The 26,717-nt window shown below is 45.1% G+C and overlaps 2 protein-coding genes across 4 annotated transcripts in view; both read right to left on the bottom strand.

The window, feature by feature from the left end:
- The window catches only part of ambra1 (autophagy and beclin 1 regulator 1), a 23,016-nt gene extending 9,382 nt beyond the window's left edge, over window positions 1–13,634 (bottom strand). For 2 of the 3 annotated variants that reach the window (XM_022761595.1, XM_022761596.1), the window contains exons 1-15: window positions 13,344–13,634; window positions 9,805–10,010; window positions 9,643–9,701; window positions 9,318–9,501; window positions 8,520–8,692; window positions 8,066–8,129; window positions 6,417–7,942; window positions 5,103–5,189; window positions 3,622–3,807; window positions 2,389–2,469; window positions 2,163–2,263; window positions 1,954–2,064; window positions 938–1,126; window positions 677–831; window positions 76–215 (exon numbers count right to left, since the gene is read on the bottom strand). In XM_022761595.1, the coding sequence (XP_022617316.1) occupies window positions 76–215; window positions 677–831; window positions 938–1,126; window positions 1,954–2,064; window positions 2,163–2,263; window positions 2,389–2,469; window positions 3,622–3,807; window positions 5,103–5,189; window positions 6,417–7,942; window positions 8,066–8,129; window positions 8,520–8,692; window positions 9,318–9,501; window positions 9,643–9,701; window positions 9,805–9,936 (3,188 nt within the window). In that variant the 5' untranslated portion in view covers window positions 9,937–10,010; window positions 13,344–13,634. The remainder of the gene's footprint in view (window positions 1–75; window positions 216–676; window positions 832–937; window positions 1,127–1,953; window positions 2,065–2,162; window positions 2,264–2,388; window positions 2,470–3,621; window positions 3,808–5,102; window positions 5,190–6,416; window positions 7,943–8,065; window positions 8,130–8,519; window positions 8,693–9,317; window positions 9,502–9,642; window positions 9,702–9,804; window positions 10,011–13,343) is intronic. The other variant, XM_022761597.1, reaches the window with a different exon arrangement.
- A 1,604-nt stretch (window positions 13,635–15,238) lies between these two features.
- Window positions 15,239–24,879, bottom strand: nox5 (NADPH oxidase 5). The gene is made up of 16 exons (XM_022761626.1): window positions 24,836–24,879; window positions 22,829–22,967; window positions 22,585–22,735; window positions 22,241–22,451; window positions 20,802–21,039; window positions 19,761–19,935; window positions 19,530–19,690; window positions 18,592–18,774; window positions 18,156–18,288; window positions 17,076–17,218; window positions 16,635–16,679; window positions 16,113–16,237; window positions 15,951–16,035; window positions 15,746–15,845; window positions 15,491–15,657; window positions 15,239–15,387 (listed from the first exon to the last, which is right to left on the bottom strand). The coding sequence occupies exons 2-16, from the start codon at window positions 22,946–22,948 to the stop codon at window positions 15,256–15,258; spliced, it is 2,169 nt and encodes a 722-aa protein (XP_022617347.1). The 5' UTR covers window positions 22,949–22,967; window positions 24,836–24,879; the 3' UTR covers window positions 15,239–15,255.
- Between the last annotated feature and the right edge of the window lie 1,838 nt (window positions 24,880–26,717).

The following is a 26,717-nucleotide window of genomic DNA, read 5'->3' as shown; positions in this document are numbered from 1 at the left end:
GTGTGTGTGTGTGTGTGTGTGTGTGTGTGTGTGTGTGTGTGTGTGTGTGTGTGTGTGATGGTGTTAGAGACTCACACAGGCCGGCAGATGACCAGGTCTCCCTTGTTGGTTCCATAAGCCAGACCCATCCCAGGATCGGGCAGCCAGCGGGCAGAGTTGATGCTGACGTGACGTCTCTGGTCTGGAGCCATGGGGTAGACCACGTTAAAGACCATCTGAAACACAGCAGCAGGTTATACACACACCGAACACACACACACCGAACACACACACCTACGCTCAGCTCGGTCCGATGCAAACAGCTGATATGTGGAGGAATACAGTAGTTCAACAGTTTCAAAGTAAAAGTCTGTTTGATGGCAGATAAAGTGAAAATATCCAAAATAAAACTTTATCTGATATCAGTTTTTTTTTCTGTGGGTTTTTTATTAAAGTGTCTCAAACATGATTCACCTGGACTTGACCTTTGACCTTTGTTTATATCTGGAGCTGATTTGATTTCAGTTGGTCATGTGATCACAGCCGTTTATGGAGGAAGCTGATTGTCTGAATATAAATCTATAACGTGGTATTTTATTTTGTTACTTCCTGTCTGGTCCATGAAGAGACTCTGGGTCTGAACTGATGATACTTTGACTGATCTGAGTGTTTGAGTCGCGGTCTGTCTCCGTCTCACCCTGATGGACGTCTCTCCTCCGTGAGGCTGCTGCAGGCGGAAGACTTGCGCCACCATGTGGTCGGTGGTGGGATGCAGCAGGATCCTGCGAGAGGCCAGGCCCACCATGACGTAGCAGCCCATGGGAGACAGGCTGACAGAGATGGCATTTGGACCTGTAGAAGAAGATCAAACTGATCGTTAAGAGGATAAAGAGGAAACCGCAAACAATGAAATAAACTTTCCCTCTGGATTTAACACGTCCACAGTGTCTGGACTCACCGAATCTCTTGGTGTAGAGCATCTCTCCCAGGTTGTGAGGAGCCAGAGAGTAGATGGCCAGGATACCCTCGTCTGGAAACCCCCGCTGGCTGCTGGGAATGAAGACGGCCAGCAGCTGACCATCCGCAGAGATGTCGCAGCTGGCGTCGTTGTAGATCTTACAGTTTGACACCAGGACGTTGACTGAAGCTGGAAACAAGAAACAGAAACATTCTGCTCATTAATTAGCTCCTCCTCTCTGATCACGAGTCCACAGGAGTCCTCTCTGTCTTTATCATCAAGTGGACAGAAGACTTGAACCGGGGACAGTACAGTTGGTGGTCTGGTTCTTAGTCCCCGGACCCCCAGACCCCAAGACCCCCAGGCTCATCAGGCCCCGTCATGGAGAGTTACAGTTAAGATAAGATACTCCTTCGTTCGTCCCACAGTGGGGACATTTGCAGTATTACAGCAGCAAAGTGACAGAAAAAGAAAGAAAAACTGCAAAATGACAATATCAAATACTTAAAAAAGTAGTAGTAGTAAATATTTAAATATATAAATACAAAATATATAAAAGTTCAACCAAACATTTTAAGGTCCCAGATTTTACACTTTTCCTTTTATTTATTTATTTTTTGAAATTTTATTCCATTTATTTGAAGTTTTGATTTGAGGATAAATCTGTGGTTTTAAGTACCAAAGTCTCTCTGAAGTCTCCAGACAGAACAGGACGATCAGCCAATCAGACGAGAGGCCCAGAGTCTCTCTTCTGATTGGCTGACAGCAGCTAGAGACAAAGCCGTCACTGTGACTCCAGGTAGTCGATATTATCTGTTAACAAGTTTACAGTGCAGACGGTAATTCTCTCTAAGAAAAGATATTTTCTTTTAATCGCTTTAATGATCTTGTGCCACGTCACGTTTCTAACTGTGGGACTGGTCACTGCCTGGAGGACAGACACATGTGACCTGTCTGTGGCGAGCGAACCTCCCGCCCCACAGACACAGAACAGAGGAGGTCAGAGAGAGTTGTACCGTTGCTGATCTCTGGCAGGTCGAACTTGGTGAAGTCCCACCACTGCAGACGGTAGGTGGTGTTAGCGATGTTACTGGCCACCGCAGACTGACCGTCTCCAATCGACGCTCCTGATGGGACAACAGAACATTAGACTTATCATCCATCCAAACAGGTACAGGTACGGGTACAGGTACAGGTACGTGTGTGTGTGTGTGTGTGTGTGTACCAGCGAGGATTCTGTTGACAGAGGAGTGTGTGGCCAGGCCTGGTTGTCCTCTCTCATGGAAGATTCCAGCATAGGGCAGATACTCAGGGAGGAGGAACCTCCTGCAGGAGAACCACAAAACATAGAACCAAGACCTGGACACGTAACCATGACGACCAGAACCAATTTAACACCAAAGCTAGCTGATCCAGGACTCTGTACAAGTTCAGGATCAGAGCTGACTCACCGAGGGACGAAGCGACCCAGGGAGGGGGCGGACATCCTGGCGTTTCGTGGCGTCCTGTGTCTCGCTCTGTCTCCGTTATCACTGGGTAATAAAGAGAGAGGTCAGGTGACCAGAACCAGCTTCACTGTAATACACAGGACAGGTTCAAGTAAAGTAGAAACACTCTTATTAAAACAAGGGAACTGCATCGTGGTTCTGCTCAAGATGAAATGAAACCATTTCAAACTCCTGTTGACAAGAACAAGTTTCACACAACAGAAAAAGTTAAAAATAACCACACAACCCTGCAGGGGGCTTTTAATTTGAAGGGGAGGGATCCCCTCCCACAGGTACTGTAACAGAGTTAGTTCTAATGATATCACAGGTGAGACAGCAGCAGGTAAGTCACCTGAAGACGACCTGTTCCACCTTCATCACCTCTCTGATCATTTCTAGTTCTATTTTATTTCTACTTTTATTCTCTTTTAGCATTTCATTGTTTTATCTTCACTTTTTTGTCTTCATTTAGATTAGACTTTTAATATCCCACCTTTTATTTCGAGTTTGACATTAATACATTTTATTATTTTATCTCTATCGTCATCCTAACTTTCCAGTCTTCAGTGTTTCCTCACTTCCTGTGGATTTTGTTTTATTTTATTGTTTCAATCACTTGGTCATTTATTGTTCTGTGTGTATATGGGTGTGTGTGTGTGTGTGTGTGTGTGTGTGTGTGTGTGTGTGTGTGTGTGTGTGTGTGTGTGTGTGTGTGGGGGGGGGTTTTAAAACGGCTGTACAGATAAAGTCGGACAGATTTCACTGCTGCTGACGTGTTTGTAGCTTCCTGTTTTTCTTTTATTCTTTTGTGCGTTAAATAGATAAAAATAAGAAATAAAGACGTGGAGGAGGAAAAGTTTGGAGGTGTTCAGTAAACGTTGTGACCACAGTGTGACATGCCTTAACGCTTCAGCTGTTCTGTTCAAACAGCAGCTCTGCTAAGAAAACACAGACCAGGTCCACACACTGAGCACGTCATAAGACCAGGTCTAACCAGGGAGGGGGCGCCTCGCCGGCCCACCTGCCAGAGTGCGTACCACATGGACTTAGTCCTAACTGCAGCAGCCGTGGGTTCGAGTCCGACCCGCAGCCATTTGCGGCATGTCATCGCCTCACTCTCTCTCCCCGACTTTCCTGTCTACCTCTCACTGTACTTTCAAAAAAAAAAAAAAAAGGTTTAACCAGAGTCCCACTCACTCCAGCTCCTCGAAGTCCACGTCACTGTTGTCCATGGAGCTGGACGGGTTGCTGGCGGGGCTGTCTGACGACGACGACATGGCCCGCAGGCGGTTCTGCTGGTAACGGAGCGAGCGCTGGCGGATGCTGTCCCGTCTGGACAGATACTGGATCATCCTCTGGGCATAGTAAGCAGCTGGAGAAAGTCTGGACACAGAGAGGACCGGTTCAGGCTCAGGCTCAGGCTCAGCTTCAAACAGCATGACAGACATTAGAACCAGGTCTCTGTTGTCAGTCTGTATTTATAGTTATGGTTTCTGTCTGAACTCAGAACCAGTGTTTGGATGGAGGCCGGTCTGCGGACTCAGTGACCCCTGGAACAGGAAGTCCCTCTGTGATCCTCTGTTGTGAGACTCAGCTCAGTTTGAAAATCACTTCACAGAGTCATTACAAGGTCGTATGAAGCAGTGGCTGCTGAGTGCAGGTTATAAAGCAACAGGCAGTGAGTCAGTCTCTACATGAAACTGTCCGGACCACAGAGAGGAGGCCTGTGTTCCTCAGGACATGAGATCTGCATGTTACTGAGGGTTTTATCTGCAGTTCATTTAGCAGGAAAGTGACAGTGAAACATGAACCAGGTGAAGTCTGTGTTCACTCCTTCTGTCCTGTACGTCAGGTTTATCTCTTTAACGGGAGGACAGACACAGAAATCACCTAAACCCAAACAAACACGATGTAAATGTGACATGAACCTGAGGCTCCGTCCACACGACTACGTTTTCAATTTAAAACTCATCTCTTTTCCTACGTTTCCTCGTCTGTCCACACAACTCCAGAGTTTTCAAGCACCGAAAACAGAGATTGAGACTTTTGGAAACACTGCTGGACCCGTTTTATTTTGAAAATTTGGGGGTTGTGTTTTATTTAGAAAATTCTGGGGTTGTGTTTTATTTTGAAAACTCTGGGATTGTGTTTTATTTTGAAAACTCTGGGACTGTGTTTTATTTTGAAAACTCTGGGACTGTGTTTTATTTTGAAAACTCTGGGATTGTGTTTTATTTTGAAAACTCTGGGGTTGTGTTTTATTCTGAAAACTCTGGGGTCAGTGTTGTAGTCTGGATGGACAGAAAGTGAAACCTTTGTAAACGATGAGGTCACACCCACGGTCTCTCCTGATTGGCTCTCATCAGCCTGGACTACCAGTGGTGAATACAACATGATAATGAATGACTGTGTCACTGACCTTGTTGTCTTTGCTAGCAGCTGTTGTTCACTTACATTCTCTATTGTAATGCTACAACTGCAGAGGAGACAATCTACTTCCTGTTTACACCGGCTCACACATGCTCAGTGTAGGTGATGGTCGTGATGTGTGTTTTCAGGCGTGTTAGTCTGGACGGAGATTGGTTTAGTTTGAAAATGCTGTTTTAAACTGAAAACACATCAGTGTGGACACGGCCTGAATACCTGTCTGGATCAGGTAGGTGAAGTGAGTCAGTTACCTGGCTGGATCAGGGTAGATGGGGTGGTCTCTGGATCCTGACATGTCGTAGCGAGACAACGATAACAGAGACGATTCCAACAGTCGCCTGTGACACAAAAACACCAGACATTACAGAAAACAGCTGATGGAAATGATTTGGATCAATGTTCATATTCAACTCCCCCTTTGAAGCCAGGTATCAACCTCAAGCCTGATATAAAGCGCAACTATCACACAGATACAGCCACAACTAAACATTTGAGAAGTTTCACTAAGTGCTGATTCAGAATCAGCACAACCTCAGCTAATTATATATGTCACTCAATGAGGATCATACGATCAATGCAAAATCTCGCTCATCATCTGCATTCGGGTTCCACTCTGATTTTACTCTGAAAGTCCTGACAGGAAGTTGTGATTCCTATCTTTCCGCTGCTTTGATGCTTCTCTCTGATGTTTGTAACTCGTCCACCCACAGGCACTTATTGTACGTCTGACTGATCCAATAGAACAATAGACACTCTGGAACTTCCTTTCAGATCTTTTCAGAATAAAAGCTCATAATAGCTTGAAATGAATCATTGCTGCAAAAACAAAAAAAAAAGAAAGAAAAAAAAAGTAAAAAAGGACTTTCTCGCGCTTTTATTTTCTGGGTAAAATCGCTGAAGAGGAAGTGACAGGTAACTGGTGCTGCTCAGACCGAGATCTTTTCTCTTTTATTTAAAATAATCATATTGTCAAAATGGCGGGCCAGATATTGATATGTTGCCGACCACTGCTGTCCAGTATAATAAAGGTCAGTGGCTCATAAAACAAGAAAAAACAAGAAACGGACCTTGAACTTTTCCTTGTTTTATAGATAAAAGCTGTGAAGCATCATGATTTCAAGTTTCTATCTTTATCTGTTCATGAGTTATTCTCCTTCTCTGGAGCTGCTCTCAGAACTACTTCTCCTCACAGCACTGCTCCCACTCAAGCCTCTGAGTCAGACTCTCTGATTGGCTGCAAGAGCTCCCGCTGGAGCCAATAGGAGTGTCCGATTCAGTGACCGGACTCTAGACGTCAGTATCAAAGATGGAGGATGAGACTCGATGGATAAACACACAGAGGAAGCAGCTCCAGACTCCAAATCATTTCTGACTTTTCATGTCAGTGTATCGATGGGAGTCGGCGACGAACACGAACGAACAGCGGCTCGTTAGAAAGCGACGATTCTCTAATTTAACGTGTCGCAGAGTGACGACGCTCTGAAGACAAGGAGGTGTTTGGGAGAGTATACACGTCCACGCCTTCAGAGGGTTATATGGGGTTATTACGGCTTTATTACTCGTACCTCCTTAGCGAGTCCTCGTCGGGGGGGTCAACAGGCATTTCTTGGCTTAAGGCCTCCGGTGGCTCTGCGGAGCGCCCGGCAGCAGCCTGCCGGTACACCCTCTCCCACTGCGCCGTGTCCTGGTTGTACACCAGCCCCACCGTCTGCTCCCCAGGCTGGGTGGAGGAGGGGCCGATGGGGAAGGCCACTGCTCCTGCGCCTCCTCCTCCAGAGGGAGGGGGCTGCTCGCTGGGCTCCGGAGGCGCCCTCCTCTCCTGGGGCTGGGCTTCTAGTGTCCTCCTGCTCTCCTCAGGTTGCCAGGGGGAGGAGGAGGTGGGGAAGGAGGAGGAGGAGGAGGTGGGGGCCTCCAGAGAGGAGGCGGAGGTGGAGGAGGCCTGGTTGGTGCGCTCCCAGCGCTGAGAGTCGTGGTTGAAGGTCAGCAGGTTGTGGCAGGCCCGGCAGCGGTTCAGGTGACCGCGGGAGGCGGGGGGAGGAACGTTGTTCTCCAGGCTGTGGGAGGAGGGAGGGGGAGGGAGAGGAGGCTGGTAGTGGATGATGGTGGGGGCGGTGGAGGAGGAGGAAGGCCCGGGTCTGTCAGGGTCCATGTTATTATTGAGCAGCTCCTGATTCTGCTCCTGGCTGCCGTCCGTCATGCCCCCCCCCAGCGGCGGCTCCAGGTCCTGCATGCGGTCAAACTCCATGAAGTAGCGGCTCAGGTTGCACTGCAGCACGTTCCTGAACGACGCCGTGTTGCTGCGAGAGCCGTCCCAGAAGGGGTGGTGCCCGCTGCTCGTCCCCGCGGCGTCTCTGGCCCCGCCCTCTCCTTGCTGGGGGAAGCCCCGCCCTTCAGTGGCGGAGGTGTACACGGGGGATTGGGAGGAGCCATCCTGCTGACGGAGCACTGACAGCAGGCTGATGGAGGAGGAGGAGGAGGTTCTGGGAGGCAGCATACCCTGGCCAACCCCCCCCTCCCTCATGCCGAGCAGGTTGCAGGTCCAGTCGGGTCCTGGTCTGGAGGCGGAGTGCGGCTCGACGCCACTTGGGGCGGGGGGGTTCAGAGAGGAGCCGGCGCTGTAGTAGACTGAGGTGAAGGCCGAGGGGCGCTCCGACGGCTGCCGGGGCTCTGTACGGGCCGAGGAGAAGGTGGAGGCCGGGGGGGGCTGGGGAGTGTCAGCTGACACCCTGGGATCAGAGGGGGTCACAGAGGAACCGTTGGCGCCCAGGGGGGGGTTACGATTGACAGAGCAGCGACTACACAGGCACACCATGCCCAGGTGCTGGGTGCAGCCGGGGAAGGGGGGCCCGCGGTCAGAGCTGGGGTACTGGGCCAGAGGCATGCTGGGAGATTCTCCCACGTTGCTTCCATTATCCCCTAAGGGGCGGGGCTGCTCGCCTCCAGCCTGAGCCCCCGGGGAGCGAGACGACAAGATGTGCAGGAAGTTGTGGAGGATGGGCGTGCGGCGAACCGGCTGGGTGGGGAGGAAGGAGCGCTGACGGAAGTGAGGCATCTCCACACTGTCCATGGGAACCTCCAAGTCCTCCTCGCTCTTGGGGGGGGGTAGACAGAGAGAGAGAGAGCAGTCAGCAGGCTCCGCCCACACTGTCATGACACAGAGTGTCCACCAGAGGACGGCGACAGTCATGATTATGTGACCAGCGTCAGTTCTTACCTGATTGGACGGATTCACGATCGCAGTCAGCAGGTTGTGGCCCAGAGGGTCGAACCGCACCAACCTGAAACCAGCACATGACCAAACAAACAAACAAACAAACAAACAAACAAACAAACAAACAAACAAACAAACAAACACAAACTGAGTCAGTGTTCAACCATCAATCACTGACAACAACTTCAACCAGAGTGAAGATCGTCAGCAGCTGCATCACTCTGTGACGTGGTTTATCATCATATATATTATAATATTATTAATATTCATTATTATTTATTTAATATATTTAAATGGACTTGAAGAGTCCCAGCGATCAGCTGTTCTACATCTGACAATCATTAGTCATGAGCAGTTTAATCTGTGTTCCTCTTATTTTGAACCTCAGTGAGGTTATTATTATAATAACTGCTGGTCTCCTGGTCGACTCAGCTGCTCTGGTCAGTGTTGAACCCACCGGACTCTCTCCGTGTCGCTGCCCGTCTTGACCACGGCGAAGGGCTCCGGTCGGCTCCAGTCCCAGAAGTGCAGCTCGTTGTTGGTGGCGATCAGGAGGAGCTGAGCCGTGGGGTGGAAGGCGAGGGAGGCGATGGCCACGTTACTCTCTGTGAACCAACTCTCACTCCCACCCTGAGGAAGAAACACCAGGAACATGTGATGAGAAAAGGTCGTTGTCTCGGTGAGATGATGATAGTAAGATCAGGTCAGCAGTCACAGTTCATCATCTGTCAGTTATACCCAAAGGACTCTGGGTAAAGTCTGTCACAGGGTCACATGACCCCGGACGGCACACTGAGACACGTCTGCAGCTCATTTTAATGTGGTCACTGATGATGTGAATATGAGACAGATGTCACTGGCAGGACGTTTTCAATGAGTCGATGAAGCTTGATTATCAATGGAGAGCATTATATAATTTTAATATAATCAAATACATTATAATTATTAGCAGAATAAATTGATATAAATAAAGAAATAATCAAATGTGTGTCCTCGGTCCGAACAGTGGAGATGGAGTCCATCTGCTTGTATCAGCGGGTTTACCTGCTCTGGAGCAGCTGTGACTGTCTTCTCCATGTTTTCACTGACACACAACAAACCCACGTTAGCTGCTGCTCATCAATTAAAACCTAAGACAGGTAACGTTTCGTCTCTAGCCCCACGCTGACTGAAGCAGCAGAGCAGCTGCAGCAGAGCCACATGAACTCACTGCGCAGAGCGAGGAGTCAACACTTCCCCCGAGGGTCTTACTCACATGCAGGTCCCAGATTCGGACTTCTCCGTCAAGGCACCCGGAGGCCACCAGGCCGGGTATCGTGGGGTGGAAGGTCACACACCAGGGGGTTCTACGGTGGCCCACTAAGGAATGTAGGCACTTTCCTGTCTTCACCTCTGTTATGTAAATGTTGTGGTTGACATGTGTGGAAGCCATGAGGGTCCTGAGAGGAGCAGAGAGGTCAAAGGTCATTAACACCACCTTCACCACTTAAAGTCATTTCAAACCAGCTGCGACAGTAACTGGGACTGGATCCAGGTCCAGAGAGAGTCCATAAATGATTATGATTATGATGAGGTCTCACCTGTCAGGGCTGAAGGCCAGCAGGAACGTGGACCGAGGACTGTCCGGCAGCTCCACTTTCTGTCAGAGCCAAAAAACACATTCACTCACATTTAAACAGGGATTAAAGCAGTACAGGTGTGTCGGACTAGGTACAGGTGGACTTCAGTACAGGTGTGTTTACCTGACTCTGCCATTTCATCCAGCGGACCTTCTCCTCCACCAGCAGCTGCAGGAGTCTCTGGGAGCCAAAGGTCTGGGAGCCTCGCTCCCGGTTGGACAGGATCCGGACCGAGTTCCTCTGACGGGACGCCATGTTGCTACCGGGGGCCTTGGCTGATTGGCTGCTCACTCCCACTGCTGCCAGTCCGTCGCCATGCAGAGTTTAGGCTGCAGGTGAGAATACATGAGGAAGTCGGTGTCAAACCCAAAGGTCACATGACTTAATAAGCCCAACACAGGAAACAGTAAACATTCCAGCCTTTAGGCTAACGTTAGCTAGCATAGCATCTGTGTTGACTGAGTTTCTCATCCAGACTCTTTAAGGTTTAATAACATTACAACAAGTTGGTGCTCCACAGACTCCATTTTGTTTCCATCTGATACTTCACTGTGAGACTGTGAGCGTCACTTCCTCTACCACGATAATTAATAATCATCTGCAGAATGTGATACACTGTTATCAAATCTTCTAGTGGGAGCATGTTTCAGATCAGAGAAGAAGAAACAAGGAGAAGAAAAAGACAGAAGAAGAAACAAGAAGGAGAAGAAGGAGGAGAAAGAGAAGAAAGAAGGAGGAGCAGAAGTAAGAAGACATCTGATGACATCACCCTGGACTGTAGGACGTGGTGATGGGTAATCAAAATGATCAGCAGATTAATCAATAATGAAAATACAGGTTAGTTCCAGCTCTATAATTGTAACATAGAAAACATCAGTGGTTTGAAGCTGCTGTAATGTTCATGTTACTAAATCATAAGATGTTTTAACATCTAGAGTCAGTTCAGTGGAAACATCTGGAAACATCCTCTTTAAGATTGTCTGTCTGATCAATGAATCTGGAGATGATTGTATGGATTGATCGTCTTGTTGTTTGAGCCTCAGATATCCAGAATGAACAATGTTCAGCTTTATGTGATGAAAGGTCAAGACAGGTGTCACACCTGAACCTGAGACCACAAATATTATAATAATGAGGAAACACAGAGGCGTCAGTGCAGCGGGAGACGGAGTCAGAACATCTGTTCAATAAGTGAAGGAGACGAAGCTGCTGATCACTTCCTATCAATCTGCTGATCAATCATTGGAACCATTTGGTGATAAACACTGAATACGACCTAGAGTCTCTACATCACTGTTTAACACCCCATGTAGTGAACCTCAGTAAACACGGACGACCAATCAAGATCAGCACCACACTCTGACATCACACCCTCGGTCCACAGATCAACCGGTCACAAACTGTCAACCTGTCTGAACCAGAGACAAAGACCTGGACCTGAACCGGTCCGGGTCTCCAAACACAGACGTTTCATTTACCGTCATGAACGACAGAAAACATCAGACCTGCTGGAAACAGCTCGTTCCACACTTTCACTTTAATAGTCATTGATTAGTTTTCTGTTGATTGAATAATCACTTATTGGTCTAGTAAAGGTTTATCTATAATGAATGAACAACAAAAGTTTTAAAACCAAACTATATTGTATTCTTATTAACAGTCTGATGATTTACAAATGAACTTGTTCTCTCTGCCAACGATGTCATGTGTTCACCTGTGTCTGATTGATTGATTGATTGATTGTTTGTCTGTCTGTTTACACAGAAACTACTGACTTGCCCCCGGCACTGAACCTGGAGGAGGGATGGACCATGACCATCGTCCAGAGAAGAACTCATTATGATTTGGGGCAGATCTGAATCATTAACTATGAATATGAAGTCGGGTGCATGTTGTGGTCTGGGTGGAGGTCTGGGTGGAGGTCTGGGTGCAGGTCTGTGAGTGCTCCTCTACGCTGCACTGATTTATTCTCTGACTGTTATCAGTCATCAGTGTCGTGTTACATTTCCTCCTGTTTCTTTTCTCTCAGATTTTTACTGGAACTTCATTTTGTAGAAAATACTTTGTTGTGTTTGTCCTCAGTAGCTGTGTCGAGACCACACGTGCAAATTAACAGCTGCGCTAACGCCGTCACATTTACACTGATCATGAGAAACATCACTACAGCTTCAGTGCAGCGGGACACACAAATACTAAATGTGTTCAATTAGACAAAGTGGAAGGAGATCAGGCGAAGCAGTAAGTTAGTTAGACTAGTTGGTGTTAGTGTGTGAGAGGAGTTCAGAGAGGAGGTGCTCTCAGAGGAGACGAGTCTTCAACACATTCTTTTTCTAAGATTCTGTAAAAATAACAATGATTTCAGGAGTGTGAAAGAACATTATAAAGCCTCATAAACCAGGTAGAAAAATACAATGATTACAAGGATTTCACTCACTAAGGAAGTGAATGAACACACTTTTTATTTCTGTGTACTGTCCGTTTCAACATGTTATTATTTGCATCTGTAAATGAACTCGTGTGAGGTGGGGGGAGCTCTGAATGTGGAGGGATGGAACACATGGACACTATTTTGATGTTTATTCTACAAGGACCGATTCTTCATGTGGCAGGTTTACTGGACATTTCTGTTCTATCTTTGTTGGTTTGTTTGTTTGTGTGGTTGATATATCCGTTGCTTGTTTTTCTTTTCTCCTGTTTCATGCTGGTTGGAGACGGTTGTGTTTTCATATTGTGGAATTATGAAATGTAATAAAATTGAAATCAGAAAAACAATTCTCTAAAAATAACAACTCTCCACTGTTTACAGTGTCTGTTCTACATTTGATGTTTTTCTTTGCCGACAGTGAACAAACCATCTGAAGGTGTCACCCTGTGGAAACTTATGATGGCTATTTTTAAGTGACTGTCTGATGATTTATAGACAACCCAAATTATTGATTAATGAAGACAACAACCCACAGCTGAATGACAATAAAGAACCATCCATTCAAAAAACAATGTGGCTCAAAAAAGGTTTTTCCTTTCTACACAACTTCAATTGACACTGTCAGATTTAGACTTCATCCATTCACACTGTTTCAGTCAAAATCTCCACAGAGACCACAGGTGAGCAACACCTGCACCTGAATCATTCACAACAGTCACAACAACACACACATATATACACACACACAGGTCCATGTAATAACCAGTGTCAGTGATTATTCTCTCAGGCTGGTTATTTCACCCCGAGTCTGTCTGTAAATTAAGCTGAACTCTGTGTGAAAGGGGAGTTTAATGTAGGGATGAAGCCACACCAAAACAAACATTTATATCCGTTAAAACAGACAAACACACTGACTTAACCAACTTCTTCATGTTGACTGATTCTGTTCAGACTCACAGTTTGTTCTCTGGCCGACACGACTCCAACCTGAAGCTCAGTTCTTACAGAATCGTTAACAACCAGTTAAAAAGTTAAATCAAGAGATGTTAGCTAGCCGAGCAGCTACATTAGCTCGTCCCGGATACAGCTAACAAGCCGACGACCTGGAAAAAGCAGCTCTGAGTTTTTACGATTTTAATCAGACTGGCGCGAAGTTAAACACGCAAACACTTTATCATCACACGATACAACGACCCAGGTGCCAGAAGAAGAAATAAAACCGGAGTGTGTGGCCTACCTTCCTTTATCCCGTCGCTCTCCGGCTGTGCCATCACAGGCGTGCTAACAGGCTAACAGGAGCTAGGCTAGCAAGTTAGCTAGCTCGGCCAAAAAGCGAAAATGTGGCCGCTGCAAATAATGATCTTTCCGCCTCTAACATCGGTGTTTGACGGTGAATTTGATTAACAGCGTCCACTGAGTTCAACAGACAACATTCATTTTATCAGAAGGAGGCGGAGGAGACGGGGTTTCTAAGGCATTGGTCCAATGTTTTATTAGCTGCCCGACGCCGAACTGCTACTGCGTAACTAGCTAGCTGCTAGCTAGCCACATACACAGGCTGATCAGCAGAGCACCGATCACAACTAATCGAACGTAACACAAACCTCCATTCACTAAAATCACGGTCTTTATGATGTAATCATATGGGAAAATTATAATAAGTATAATAATGAACATATTCTTAGTACGAATCTTATTCGTGCAGTTAAATCTAATTGAAAATAATATAGTTTACACCAGCAGGAGGCCGCTCTTACATCGACTACACACCCTGGAAATAATCTCTGTTATTAGTCTGGATCAATTTTTTATTTTAATGAAGTGAAATTGTTTTTTGTTTGTTTGTTTTTTATTAACGAACAATTATGTAATTTTCACTTATTCTGAATGTAAGGAAAAATTATTCAATATTGTTAACCTCCTGATTTTACTAGAAAAATGTAATATTCATAAGGTAAAATTTCATCAATCAAGTCTCTCATTTAAATGCTTTCTAACTGATCTTGAACATTACTTTCAGTCTTAAATTTGTACAAACAAGAAACAAGAAGTTAATATATATTCTGAGATGTTTTTCTGAAGAAGTTTGTCACTTCAATTATATATTTGTCCTTGTTTTGTTAAATTTGTGTATTTGTTATTATTATTTGTTGTTTTATACAGTTTTCTTATTGTGCTTTTTACTTCTATTTTTATGATTCTTTTATTTCTGTGAAGCACATTGAATGATCATCATGTACCATGATGTGCTATACAAATAACTGACTATTTTTCGTCTTTTTTGTTGAATCTTTATGTTTCTTTTAATTAAGAACTGATACGTCTGATTGTTTGTAAATGTTCCAATGTGAATAAAGGGAAGAACAAAGAGGAGCTTCACTGAAACCATCAGGGACTAACACACGTGGAGACAGGGATGAACATGTAGCCTCCCTGGATGATTCAGGTCACACTGCTCATCACATTAAGTTAATTACTGTCACTTCCAGTGGTGGGAGGAGTTCCCAAATGTTTGTCTGAAATAAATGTGAAACAGGCCTGAGACGGACGTTCCTCTTGAAAAGTCACATGACCAATCGATGGACCACAAACTGTAAACGTCTGTTTAAATCCTGTTAATGAGTCTTTCCATGTTGTTGTTGAACAAACTCAAATAAACTTTCTCCAACAGGTTTGTTTCCTGCCGTGTCATCAGTCAGGTGCCTGCTGGAGATATTGGTTTTGTTTATGTGAATATTGATTTTGCTCATTTTCATTTTTGATTGTATCATAACTGCAGACATACGTCCTTGTGTTCCACAGTTTATTTACTTCTATTACAGATGTGTATGAATTTAGATACAGCTGCTACAATCAGATCAATGAGGAGATCAAGGGAGACGACAGAGACTTTATTATATTATGATCTGACAGAACATCTGTCACCTACACAGGTGCGCACAGGTACATTACATCACTGATGTGTCACCAGTTTAACCAAAAGGTCATACATGAGGCTAACACAAGGCTACTGACAACACACTGAGGCAGGAAACACAACACAGATGGTTGTTGCTGCTGCACACACACACACACACACACACACACACACACACACACACACACACACACACACACACACACACACACGCATACAGCAGGACACCTCCTCAGAAGTTCTCCTTGTAGAAGTTGAAACCGAAGTGTTCACACTGAGCTTTGATGACTTTAGCAAGAGCTGGAGCGCCGCAGTAAAACACATGGACCTTCCCCTTGTTCTCCTCTGACACCTTCTGAAACACCTGACACACACACACACACACACACACACACATGTTCAATACGTTTCCTGTTAAAACTGTAAAACAAAGAGTGACTGAGTGACAGAGTGTGACAGTTCCTCACCTTCCCCCACTCCGGTCTTCCAGGTTGGGTCCTGGTCCTCAGTCCAGTGATGGAGTCTCTCTTCTCCTTCTTGGCGAGGAGGTCCAGCGCCATCTGCAGGCCGATGGCCTTCATGTCGTTCTTACTGAGCGCTGACGTCATGTACATGTGCATCTCCAGGAAGCGGCCTGGAGGGACACGGGGACGGTTCTGTGAAGGTTCCTGTCTGATCCTGACCCCCCCGGGTTAACCCCCCCCCCGATGTCTCTCACTCACCTTCAGGCTCCTCGTCGGCCTGGTCCATCTCCAGTTTGGTCAGTAAACTAACGAACCACTCAAATGACTTCTGGTCTCTGTTGATCCAGATGAAGTCCACCTGCAGGGTCCACACAGACTCAGGTGCACATCTGTTCACCCCCTCACTGTTTCACCCTATTATGACGTGTCACATGACATCATGACATCACTGATGTGTTCTTACTTTGCGTAGCTTCATGTCGCTGTCTTTGATGTTCTCACACCAGGAGTAGCTGCAGTTGGGACAGTTCTGCTTCCTGCGCCGGTATCTGTGTCAGAGGATCATCTATCAGAGCTAGATCTGACCTCTGACCTCATGCAGCCCAGGACACGCCCCCTTACTTACCGGTACATGATGCTCTGCAGGATGGAAGCGAAGGGTGTGATCCCGATCCCGGCCCCAATCAGGACGGCATGTTCAGAGGCAAAGATCTGTCTGGTGGGGGTCCCATACGGTCCGTCTACATAACACTGACACACAACAGACACACAGAGTCACAGCTGGTTCACATCTGGAAGAGGATTTCCTCAGTGTCATGTAAACCTGAAACCTGGTCCGTGTCACCAGGGACGGGGATTAAAGGGATCTGGTTTCCTTCTGGGGAACAGAGTCTTCAAAGCTCCTCCAGTGTAAAGGTCTGTGTCCATGTGTAGTGTGATTATAGATCAGCTCTAGCTTCTATATTAATACTGTGAAAGTATCAAAGCCTCAGTCCACAGAGAAATGCACACAGCCTGTATTCAGAAACTGAGCCTTAAAACCAGCTGTCAGGACTTCTGGAACTTTGTGATGTCACAATGAAGCATCTTTAGCTTTAGTCTTTAGTTTTTATCTTTAGTCGTTAAATAAAACAGAAGATGTTCTCACCTTGATGTTACAGAACCGGTGGTTCTCTCCAAACTTGGCAGAGATCTGCAGCGTGAACAGAGAACAGTGGGTCACAGACCAGAAGCTGAACCTGAACCAGAACCAGAACCAGAACCAGAACCACAGGTGACGTCTGAAGACCACACAGCTTTACCTCCCTGAGAGGAGGGGCCTCTCCTCTCTCTGCCGGCCCGAGCTCGTCTGGAGGATTCTCCACCGGCCCCTGAGATCCACAGACCGACCCCGGGGCCACGCTGGACTGGGAGCCGTTCTGTCGGAACATGGTCAGCTCGATGGCGTCGTCCTCATTAGAGGCTACGGCTCGGTTACAGTCTGTGGAGCTGAACAGCTCCTCCTGCAAACAACCAGCATCCATACACCAGCTGTGTGAGTGTGTGTGTGTGTGTGTGTGTGTGTGTGTGTGTGTGTGTGTGTGTGGACCTGGGCCTTCAGCAGCTGTCTGCGGTTCCTCAGGCTGGTGGCCAGTCTCTTGGGGCTGACGGTCGGACTCTCTGGTTGTCTGAAGTACTCGTACAGTCGGTTGGTCCACTGACCCATGGAGCGGATGTGCAGCCACAGAGTGTCTGCAGGTCAAAGGTCACAGCAGCAGTCAGGGTGCGGCACCACACTGGGTTAAATCAGATGACGTTGTTGCTCTCAGCTGTTTGACTCTGTGTCATGTTGAGAATCAGTCACTGTGGTCCAGTTTCAACATGTGGATCCTCCTAGTCTCATTTAAAGGTTCAAGTCTGTCACTGATCATGGAAACATGGAGACACTGCAGGAACAGACTGAGGTCACACTCAGGATTACATCCAGTATATATACTAGATACTGTATATATACTGTATATAGTGTATACAATATATATAGAAAATGTCACAAATAGATCCTGTGTCATGGCTCAGCAGATCACTGCATATTTCAGCAGAAATCTTTCAAATGTAGATATAAGTACTAGTATTACTCTTTTAATAAAACACGTTAGCCACTCAGAAATTCAAGATTGCCGCCATTTCCAAGATGGATGACATTTCTGTCAAGGAGATATAATTTTTCTGCAGTAAATCCTCCCACAGTTTCCCCACATGAACGATCCAGGTGTCAAATCAAACATTTTTACAACGTAGAAGGAGAAATTTAGTTCAGTGTAAAAAATGAAACCTTTACCTACATTTAACAAATTAAAAGAGGGACAGGCCACAAACCTCGTCAGCATAAAGATAACGAAGAATACATTAAAAAAATATAAATAATATACAAATAATTTGAAAAAAACTGCATTCAACTGTAAAATCATTCAAATCTGTCCAGTGGTTAAAACTCTGTGGTAAAACATGTGTGTCCTGAGCTGGAAATGGCGGCCATCTTGGGAAATGGGATTTTCACTTTTCATTTTTTTGGCCACAGAAGGGAAGAAACATTTGAAAGATTGTTAGTTAGCTGCTGCACTGTGAGGAGTAAACACAGATCTCTGCCCTCACTGACTCGCTCTCAGGTGAAGACACAGGTGAGTCGTACCTGACTGCTCCGGAGCGCTGCTGATGGTGAACGGGTGCCACTCGTACTTGGCGATCACTGGGATGTTGATGTAGACGTAATCTCCAGGTTTGAAGTGGAAGAACTGAGGACGCTTGATCACCAGGTGAGTCACCTGAGCACAGACAAACACAACCACTGAGACATCATCACACATTCATCCACAGCAGGAGCCAATCACACGCTGACCAGCTGTGTGTACCTGAGGGGAGAAGACTCCTCACATTAGATGTTTTAGTTTGAATAAATTAATTCAGCTGAATTCAAATATTTATTGATGAATTTCTGATGGAAACATGTAAAAGTAAATATCAGTGAAGTGATCGATCGTCTGTCTGTGACTCGACCAGTGATGCTGTTCAGCTCTGAGACTCGGCAGGTTCAGGTTCAGGTTCAGGTCTGATCTGGTTCCAGTCACCTTGGACGGTAGCAGGTTCACCTCCACGATGTAAAGACCTCCCATACGAGACACTGCGATTCCCACGATCTTCTCCAGCAGGAAGACCAGACCCGGGACCAAGAACCACTTCCAGAAGTTTGCACAGTGGACCATGAGCAGAGACCACACCCACACATAGGACAGGTGAGACCAGTAGAACACCTGCAGGACAACCAGCAGTCAGAGATTTTGATCATGTGACCACCTTCACTTCCTGTGGTCAGTGAGGATTCAGTGTTACAGGATCTGGATCAGGGTCATCACTGCAGTAACTGAACTCAGACACCAGGTGGAGCCATTTACACATCACACACACACAGAGCAAAAGGCTGGAAGAGCAGGTTACCATGGAGACAACGCATGTTTTATGTGCAGAGAAGAAGAAAACTGGACCATTTACACATTCTGGAAAAAGAGTGTGAGGATCTATAGAGAAAAATACATTTTAAATGATAAATTATTATATTAAAGCACATAATGTTCAGATTCTGTTATCAACACATGAGAAACCAACTTCATTTTCTCTGTTGTAGAAGTTTGTGGAAGAACCTGAGAAAACACCTGAAGAAGAAAAACACACTTGTATCGAACTACAAATGAATCCTGGTGTCTTCAGTTTCTGACCTGATTTTATTTCAAATGACTTACTTCAATATTGTTATTATAAAATCAATATATATATATATAATATATATATAATATATATCAAAATAGTTTTTATTGTTGTTTAATGCTATTTTAATGTTTTATTGTTAATTTCCAGCCTGTAAAGCTCTTTTTGAATGGAGCTGTAGAAATAAACTTGCCTTGCAAACTGATTATTAGAAACACATGTATCAATCAGATCCACCTCCACCTGATCCACCTGATCCACCTGATCCACCTCCCCGTCATCCCTCAGTGTCCGGGTGTCTCACCTCGAAGTGTCCGCTGCGTCGTACGAAGGTGCTGGAGCAGAGCACCATCAGGCAGATCACCACCTGCAGGATCACTCCAGTCACAGAGGCTGTCCCCTTCACCCAGCCGATCCCGGGCCGTGTGGTCAGCAGGTACTCCCACAGGCTGAACTCACTGCTCTCTGAAAGCTGGACTGAGAGACACAGAGACGGGACATGAGGAGACACTGAGGAGGACACCTGTCTCTGTACCTGTCTCCTGAGTGTCTGTACCGAAGTTGAAGATGTGGGCGGTCGTGTGGACCAGGGTGTAGCAGAGGATGGCGTAGCCCACGATCTGATGCAGCAAGATGTTCTGGTCCAGAGGTAAGACCCTCACCACCCAGGTGGCCCTCAGCCATGTCAGACAGCGCCGCAACATCAGCACCTGCACAGGTAAGGTCCACATACACAACCACAACAGTTAGAGTCAGTAACAACATGTGCGGTTCAGTCATGAGGCTGACAAACATCTGATCTTAAGAATAAACTCAAACACAAACAGCTGATCTTAGGAACAAATAAACTCAAACACACAGTGGCTCAGTGTCTCCAGGTCAGAGCCTAAACCAGACTAAACACTAAAGACTAAAGACTAAAGACTAAACACTAAGACTAAGACTAAGACTAAAGACTAAGACTAAAGACTAAGACTAAGACTAAAGACTAAAGACTAAAGACTAAACACTAAAGACTAAGACCAAAGACTAAAAACTAAGACTAAGACTAAAGACTAAGATTAAGATTAAGACTAAAGACTAAAGACTAAAGACTAAACACTAAGACCAAAGACTAAAAACTAAGACTAAGACTAAAGACTAAGATTAAGATTAAGACTAAAGACTAAAGACTAAACACTAAGACCAAAGACTAAGTCTAAGACAAGGACTACTACATCTACCTTTAGACTGTATGGAGCTTTAATGTAAATTAATGTTTGTATAATAATGTATAAAAGTGTCTCCACATGGACGAACTGATGCTGCTAAGAGAAAAGTATTCCATAAAGAAAATAAAAACTCATCAGACACATAAAGTGAAATTGTTAAATATAAATCCTTTTGATATCACAACAGCGTGTGCTGTATCTGTGAAGTTTAATGATGAAGCTCTGCATCATATTTCAGAAGATCATTATATGTTTGTAGCTGTGCAGTAAAATATGTTGGATTATAAACATGATGTAAATAATCCTCCTGACCTCCCAGCTCTGACCGCCTACCCCCCCGTGTGCTCCGTCCTGATGGATCGTACCATGACGAAGGTGCAGTTGAAGTTGAGACACTGTCCGCAGCCCTTGGCCACCATGAACCAGGCCCCCCCCTGGCTGTGGTGCAGCACGGCCCCCATGAACAGCAGCAGGCTGAGGCAGGCGTACACACACAGGAACAGCAGCTTACGACTGTTGTTGTGCCAGTAGGCCCGGGTCAGGTACCGGGGAGTCTGACGCTTCTTCTGGTCCAGGTCAGGAGGCTTCAGCCAGTTAGCAGCACTGGGGGGGGTGAGAGAGAGAGAGGGGATGGTGATGATGATGATGATGATAATGATGATGATGATGATGATGATGGTGATGATGATGATGATGATGGTGATGATGATGATGATGATGATGATGATGATGATGATGATAATGATAATGATGGTGATGATGATGATGATGATGATGATGATGGTGGTGATGATGATGATGATGATGATGATGGTGATGGTGATGATGATGATGATGATGATGATGATGATAATGATAATGATAATGATGGTGATGATGATGATGATGATGATGATGATGGTGGTGATGATGATGATGATGATTGATAATGATGGTGATGATGATGATGATAATGATGGTGATGATGATGATGATGATGATGATGATAATGATTATGATGATGATGGTGATGATGGTGGTGATGATGATGATGATGATGATGATGGTGGTGATGATGGTGATGATGATGATGATGATGATGGTGATGATGATGATGATGATGATGATGATAATGGTGGTGATAATGATTATGATGATGATGATGGTGATGATGATGGTAATGATAATGATGATGATGATGATGATGATGGTGGTGATAATGATTATGATGATGATGATGGGGATGATGATGATGATGATGATGGGGATGATGATGATGATGATGATGGGGATGATGATGATGATGATGATGGGGATGATGATGATGATGATGATGGGGATGATGATGATGATGATGATGGGGATGATGATGATGATGATGATGGGGATGATGATGATGATGATGATGGGGATGATGATGATGATGATGATGGGGATGATGATGATGATGATGATGGGGATGATGATGATGATGATGATGGGGATGATGATGATGATGATGATGGGGATGATGATGATGATGATGATGGGGATGATGATGATGATGATGATGGGGATGATGATGATGATGATGATGGGGATGATGATGATGATGATGATGGGGATGATGATGATGATGATGATGGGGATGATGATGATGATGATGATGGGGATGATGATGATGATGATGATGGGGATGATGATGATGATGATGATGGGGATGATGATGATGATGATGATGGGGATGATGATGATGATGATGATGGTGGTGATGATGATAATGATGATGATAATAATGTTGATGATGATGGTCATGATGATAACGCCAATGATGATGATGTCAGACCTGATGGTGAGGTTCTCCATCACTTCAGGGAACGTCTCCAGCTCGGCCTTCAGCTCCTCAAAGGTGATGGAGCCACTGTTGTCTTTGTCAGCTGACTCGAACAGCGCCAGCGTCAGGTCGTCCAGTTTCTCTTCCGGCAGAGAGATGGCGCTCTCACGCAGACAAGACTTTAAGACCGTCCTCAGCTCGTCTGGATCGATGGAGCCACTGCCTGCAGACACAAGAAACCTTCAACTGGAGGAGAAGAACACCTGAGGAACACCTGATACATCAGTCAGTGGCCTAAATAGACCAGAATGCATTGCATGCACTCCTGTCTCTGTGTTGGACCTTCAGGTACTGACCGTCTACGTCGTAGACCTGGAACAGGAACTTGAGCTTGTCGGTCTCACTGCCGTGGATGAGCAGGTCCAGAGCTTTGAGTAGCTCGTCCAGACTGATGGAGCTGCTGCCATCCGAGTCAAATAGAGCGAAGAAACGCTCGGCAAAGAAAGACTGCACAACACACACATGACAACACAAGGTCACAGCACAGGTCAGAGTCTAAACCAGCATCAGGTCTCCTGTGTGTCAGCTTCAGTGACTCACCTCTTTGACCTTCAGAGCTGTTTTAAACTCGTCCAGGTCGATCTCTTTGTCGTCTCCCGCGATGCTCTCAAACTGTTTTGTGACCCACTCCAGCCAGCGAGCGTCCTCATCCAGACTCATGGTGACGTCTGTGCTGCAGCTGGAGGACACACACCAACAGTCTCATGAGTCTAATCCTGGACTGACCGTGGGGGGGGGGGGACAGGTACACAGGTACAGTCTGGTACAGGCCAGATACCAGTCAGGTAACGACTTCCTCAGGGTTCAGTCCTGAGTCCTCTGTTATTCTCTACATGTTCTCAGTAGGACACAGAGTCCATCAGTTTGACTCTAATCACTTCTACGATGACGATGTTCAGCTTTACATGAATGAGAACTTCTCAGTTAATGAGTTTTAAAGTGTTTTTTAATGAGTTCTTCCATATGTCAAATCTCTCTTTGTGTCTTTATATCTCTCTTTATTATCTCTTTATGTGTTTTTATTTGGTGTCTTGTTGCTCTTCTTTTTAAATTATTTCATAACGGGTTAGAGACACTTGCAGTGTTTACACAGCACTGTGAAGTCTGCCGCATTAAACAGGAACATTTAATATAAACACCTTCACTTTTAGCACAAGCTTGAGTAATTCTACATGACTGCTCTTTTCTATTTCCTTTCTTTTGGTTTGTTTCATGTCCATCTTTATTTAAAAGTTCTTTATACTGTGTTGTACGATGAACCTGATGAAGTCTTTTTACTTGACTCTCAGATCTGTGTGAAGGAGATCATCCTGCTGCTGAACAATCACAAAACCTGGTCCTGGTCTCTGACCCACAAACTCAACTGGAAATGTCGTTCAACCACAAGGGGCTGCACTCAAAAGATAAAAGTCAACCATGAAAGAAACACAGGGTGATAAACAGACTGTGAACAGGTTTTAAAAAGACAAAATAAAATAAAGTAGATTCAACAGGAAAATGAAAACTACACTGCAGTGGACGAGAACAATCAATCTTAAACAAATACAATAATAGTTCATAATCAATCAGCTGCTATGTTCTGCTTTTACTGCTGAGGCTGAAAATCTACCTTTTCCTTTGACTCAGCTCATCTTATTTATGTTGGTGATTTGGATGAGATTCTGATCTCAATCTCATCTCATGTGCATCTCGTTATCTCATCTCTATCTCCTCTCCATCACGTCTTTATCTCATCTCATCTATATATCATCTTTAGCTCATCTATGTCATCTTTATCCCGTCTATAACTCAAAAATCTTAGTCTCATCTCATCTATATATTATCTTTATCTAATATAGATACTATCTTTATCTCATCTCATACCTCCTGCTGCAGCATCACAGTAATAACAGTGTGTTGTGTGTGCGGCTCGGCTCGAATGGTCAACTTTCATGAACAGCTGAAGTCCTGTGGACGTCCTGCTGTATTCCTACAGAGGGACGTTCATTGACAGACTGCAGCATCATTTAGGATGTTGCCATGGAGATGTCACAGGGAAAGAAAGACACAACAAACACACAAACTGTGGCCAAAACGTATGAGACAACAAACCAACAAACACAGGCTCTTCCTCCATGACAGCTGATCCCTGACTTCCTGTTTTCAGTGTAACATAAAATATAAACAGAATATTTACAGGTCTTATCATTAGAAATAATTCTCATGATCATCACTCGGTTCATTATTTCCTGGTTTCTAAAACATCAGCAGTCACATTCATCATCATGACAATTATTTTCAGTCACAATAGTTTCATTAATTAATTAATTTCTGAATATGTTCAATGATACAGTACAAAGAATGAATAAGTGCTCCATTAATACAGATGATTTAATGTTATTGTTTGCTGATCGTTACCCAAGTCAAAGATGTTTCCTGTAACGTGAGAAGACAAACACAAAAATCTCAGTCTTGTTCTTCTTAAATGATAAAAGCAGCTGCAGGTAAAGTTTGACATTAAACTTGCTGCAGAGTCTCAATAAATAAAAGAAGTAAATGAATCTTTACCTGCCGCAGTGACAGTGTCTCCGTCCTCAGCTGTTCAATGTTGATGTTTCTGTGTCTCCTCAGTCTTTTCTCCACACGTCCCGTCTGTGTCAGCTGGAGCTGACATCCTGCCGCCCACTGAGCCGAGGCCTCGCCTCTACAGACAACAGCTGTTTAACAATCTCTGTGCAGACGAGACCTAAATCTACATCAGGAACAGGACTGAGTCCAAGAGTCCAGAGTCAACTCAGACTCAACAGCTGATCACACAAACACTGTTAAACTCACTTGTCAGGAACAGAAACAGGAAGTTCAGAGTCAACACGTTTCAACCTGAGGTGATGACAGGTTCTGGATTTACAGTTATTTAATACATTATAAGAACAGTTTATTACTGAAGCCACGAGAGGCAAGTGACTTTTTTTTTCTGGGAAGAAAGAAAACAAAAATTCACAAAAAAAAAAAAAAAAAATGTAAAAATGTTTATTTTGAACAGCAAAGGCTTCGTGTCAAAAACACTGGAGGAAGTCAGGTGAGATAAGACATGGAGCAACAAAGCCCACAGCAGTAATCACATGGACGTATGTATGAGTCTCATTATGTTTATTCATTTAGTTTCTATTCTTTTCAGTTTTTTCTTCATTTTTACTTCAACTGTTTTTTTAGCTAAGCTAATGTGGTTTTGAGCAGGATGTTTGTGTGTAAAATGTGTACTTGATTATTATTGAATATTGTGATCATACTGACCAGATTCATATCAGAGTCGATGCTGGATCACACAGCTGTGCAGTGATGACATTGATGACATTTGGACCCAGGTGTGAAGAGAAACTCTCTTTATTAGAGCACAACACAAAACTTCAGAGGAAACAGATTTAAGGCACGTACTCTCTGCGATAAACAGACAGAGACTGACACAAGAGTCTGGACTGTGCAGGTGAGTCCGCTCACCTGGATCAGCACACTCACACGGACTCATTAAAAACATCATTAACTAATTAAATAAAAACTGGATTAAACAGCTGTTGGACATTAAACACTCACTAATATGTCAGAGCAGAGGGACGCCTGTCTTCAGTTCTTCTTCTTCTGTGTTTTATACAGACTGTATTCAGAGCTCCACCTGGTGGCTGCTCAGGTCACTGTATCACCTGAGCCTGACCAACATCTGGCCAGAGGTGCGTTTCAACCATGAGCTGAAACTGATCAAGTTTTTAAACAAGACTGTGTTTCAGTGTGAAACTCACTGACATGTAGAACATGTTCAGTTCCAGTCTGATCCGGATCACATGAAAACCCTGAGGCCTCAGACCCCGTCCTGAAACATCCCATGTATGTCGTTAGTTTGTCTGGTCGATGATGTCAGCTGATGCTGAGTCAGCGATGCCTCATGCTGTTGGAAGCAGAGACGAGACGGGGGTTCGTTCAGGGTCCTGGTCCTAGTCCTGGTCCTGCCTGGTCCTCCATGATGATGGCCTGCAGAGCCTCCAGACCCTCCACACACACAGTCAGACTGCCGACCACCTCACTGCTGTCCACCACATCCAACACTGAGAGGACACACACACACACACACACACACACACACACACACACAGACACACACACAGATACAGATACACACACAGACACACACACACACACACACACACACACACACACACACACAGAGACACACACACACACACACACACACACACACACACACACACACACACACACAGATACACACACACACACACACACACAGATACACACACAGACACACACACACACACACACACACACAGATACACACACACACACAGATACACACATACACACATACACACACACACAGATACACACACACACACAGATACACACACACACACACACATACACACACACAGACACAGATACA

The sequence above is a fragment of the Seriola dumerili genome, unplaced genomic scaffold (assembly GCF_002260705.1).
Source record: "Seriola dumerili isolate Sdu_G_001 unplaced genomic scaffold, Sdu_1.0 BDQW01000417.1, whole genome shotgun sequence".
Classification (NCBI taxonomy): Eukaryota; Metazoa; Chordata; class Actinopteri; order Carangiformes; family Carangidae; genus Seriola; species Seriola dumerili.
Note: the sequence above shows the minus strand (reverse complement) of the source record. Positions and strands in the feature narration are given on the sequence as shown.

Coding starts and splice junctions, on each gene's coding strand:
- nox5 (XM_022761626.1), bottom strand. CDS start 22,948: ATGAGTCTGGATGAGGACGCTCGCTGGCTGGAGTGGGTCACAAAACAG. Junction 17,219..18,155: donor CAGCGCTCCGGAGCAGTCAG/GTACGACTCACC, acceptor TTTGACCTGCAG/ACACTCTGTGGCTGCACATC. Junction 16,238..16,634: donor ACCGGTTCTGTAACATCAAG/GTGAGAACATCT, acceptor GTTGTGTGTCAG/TGTTATGTAGACGGACCGTA.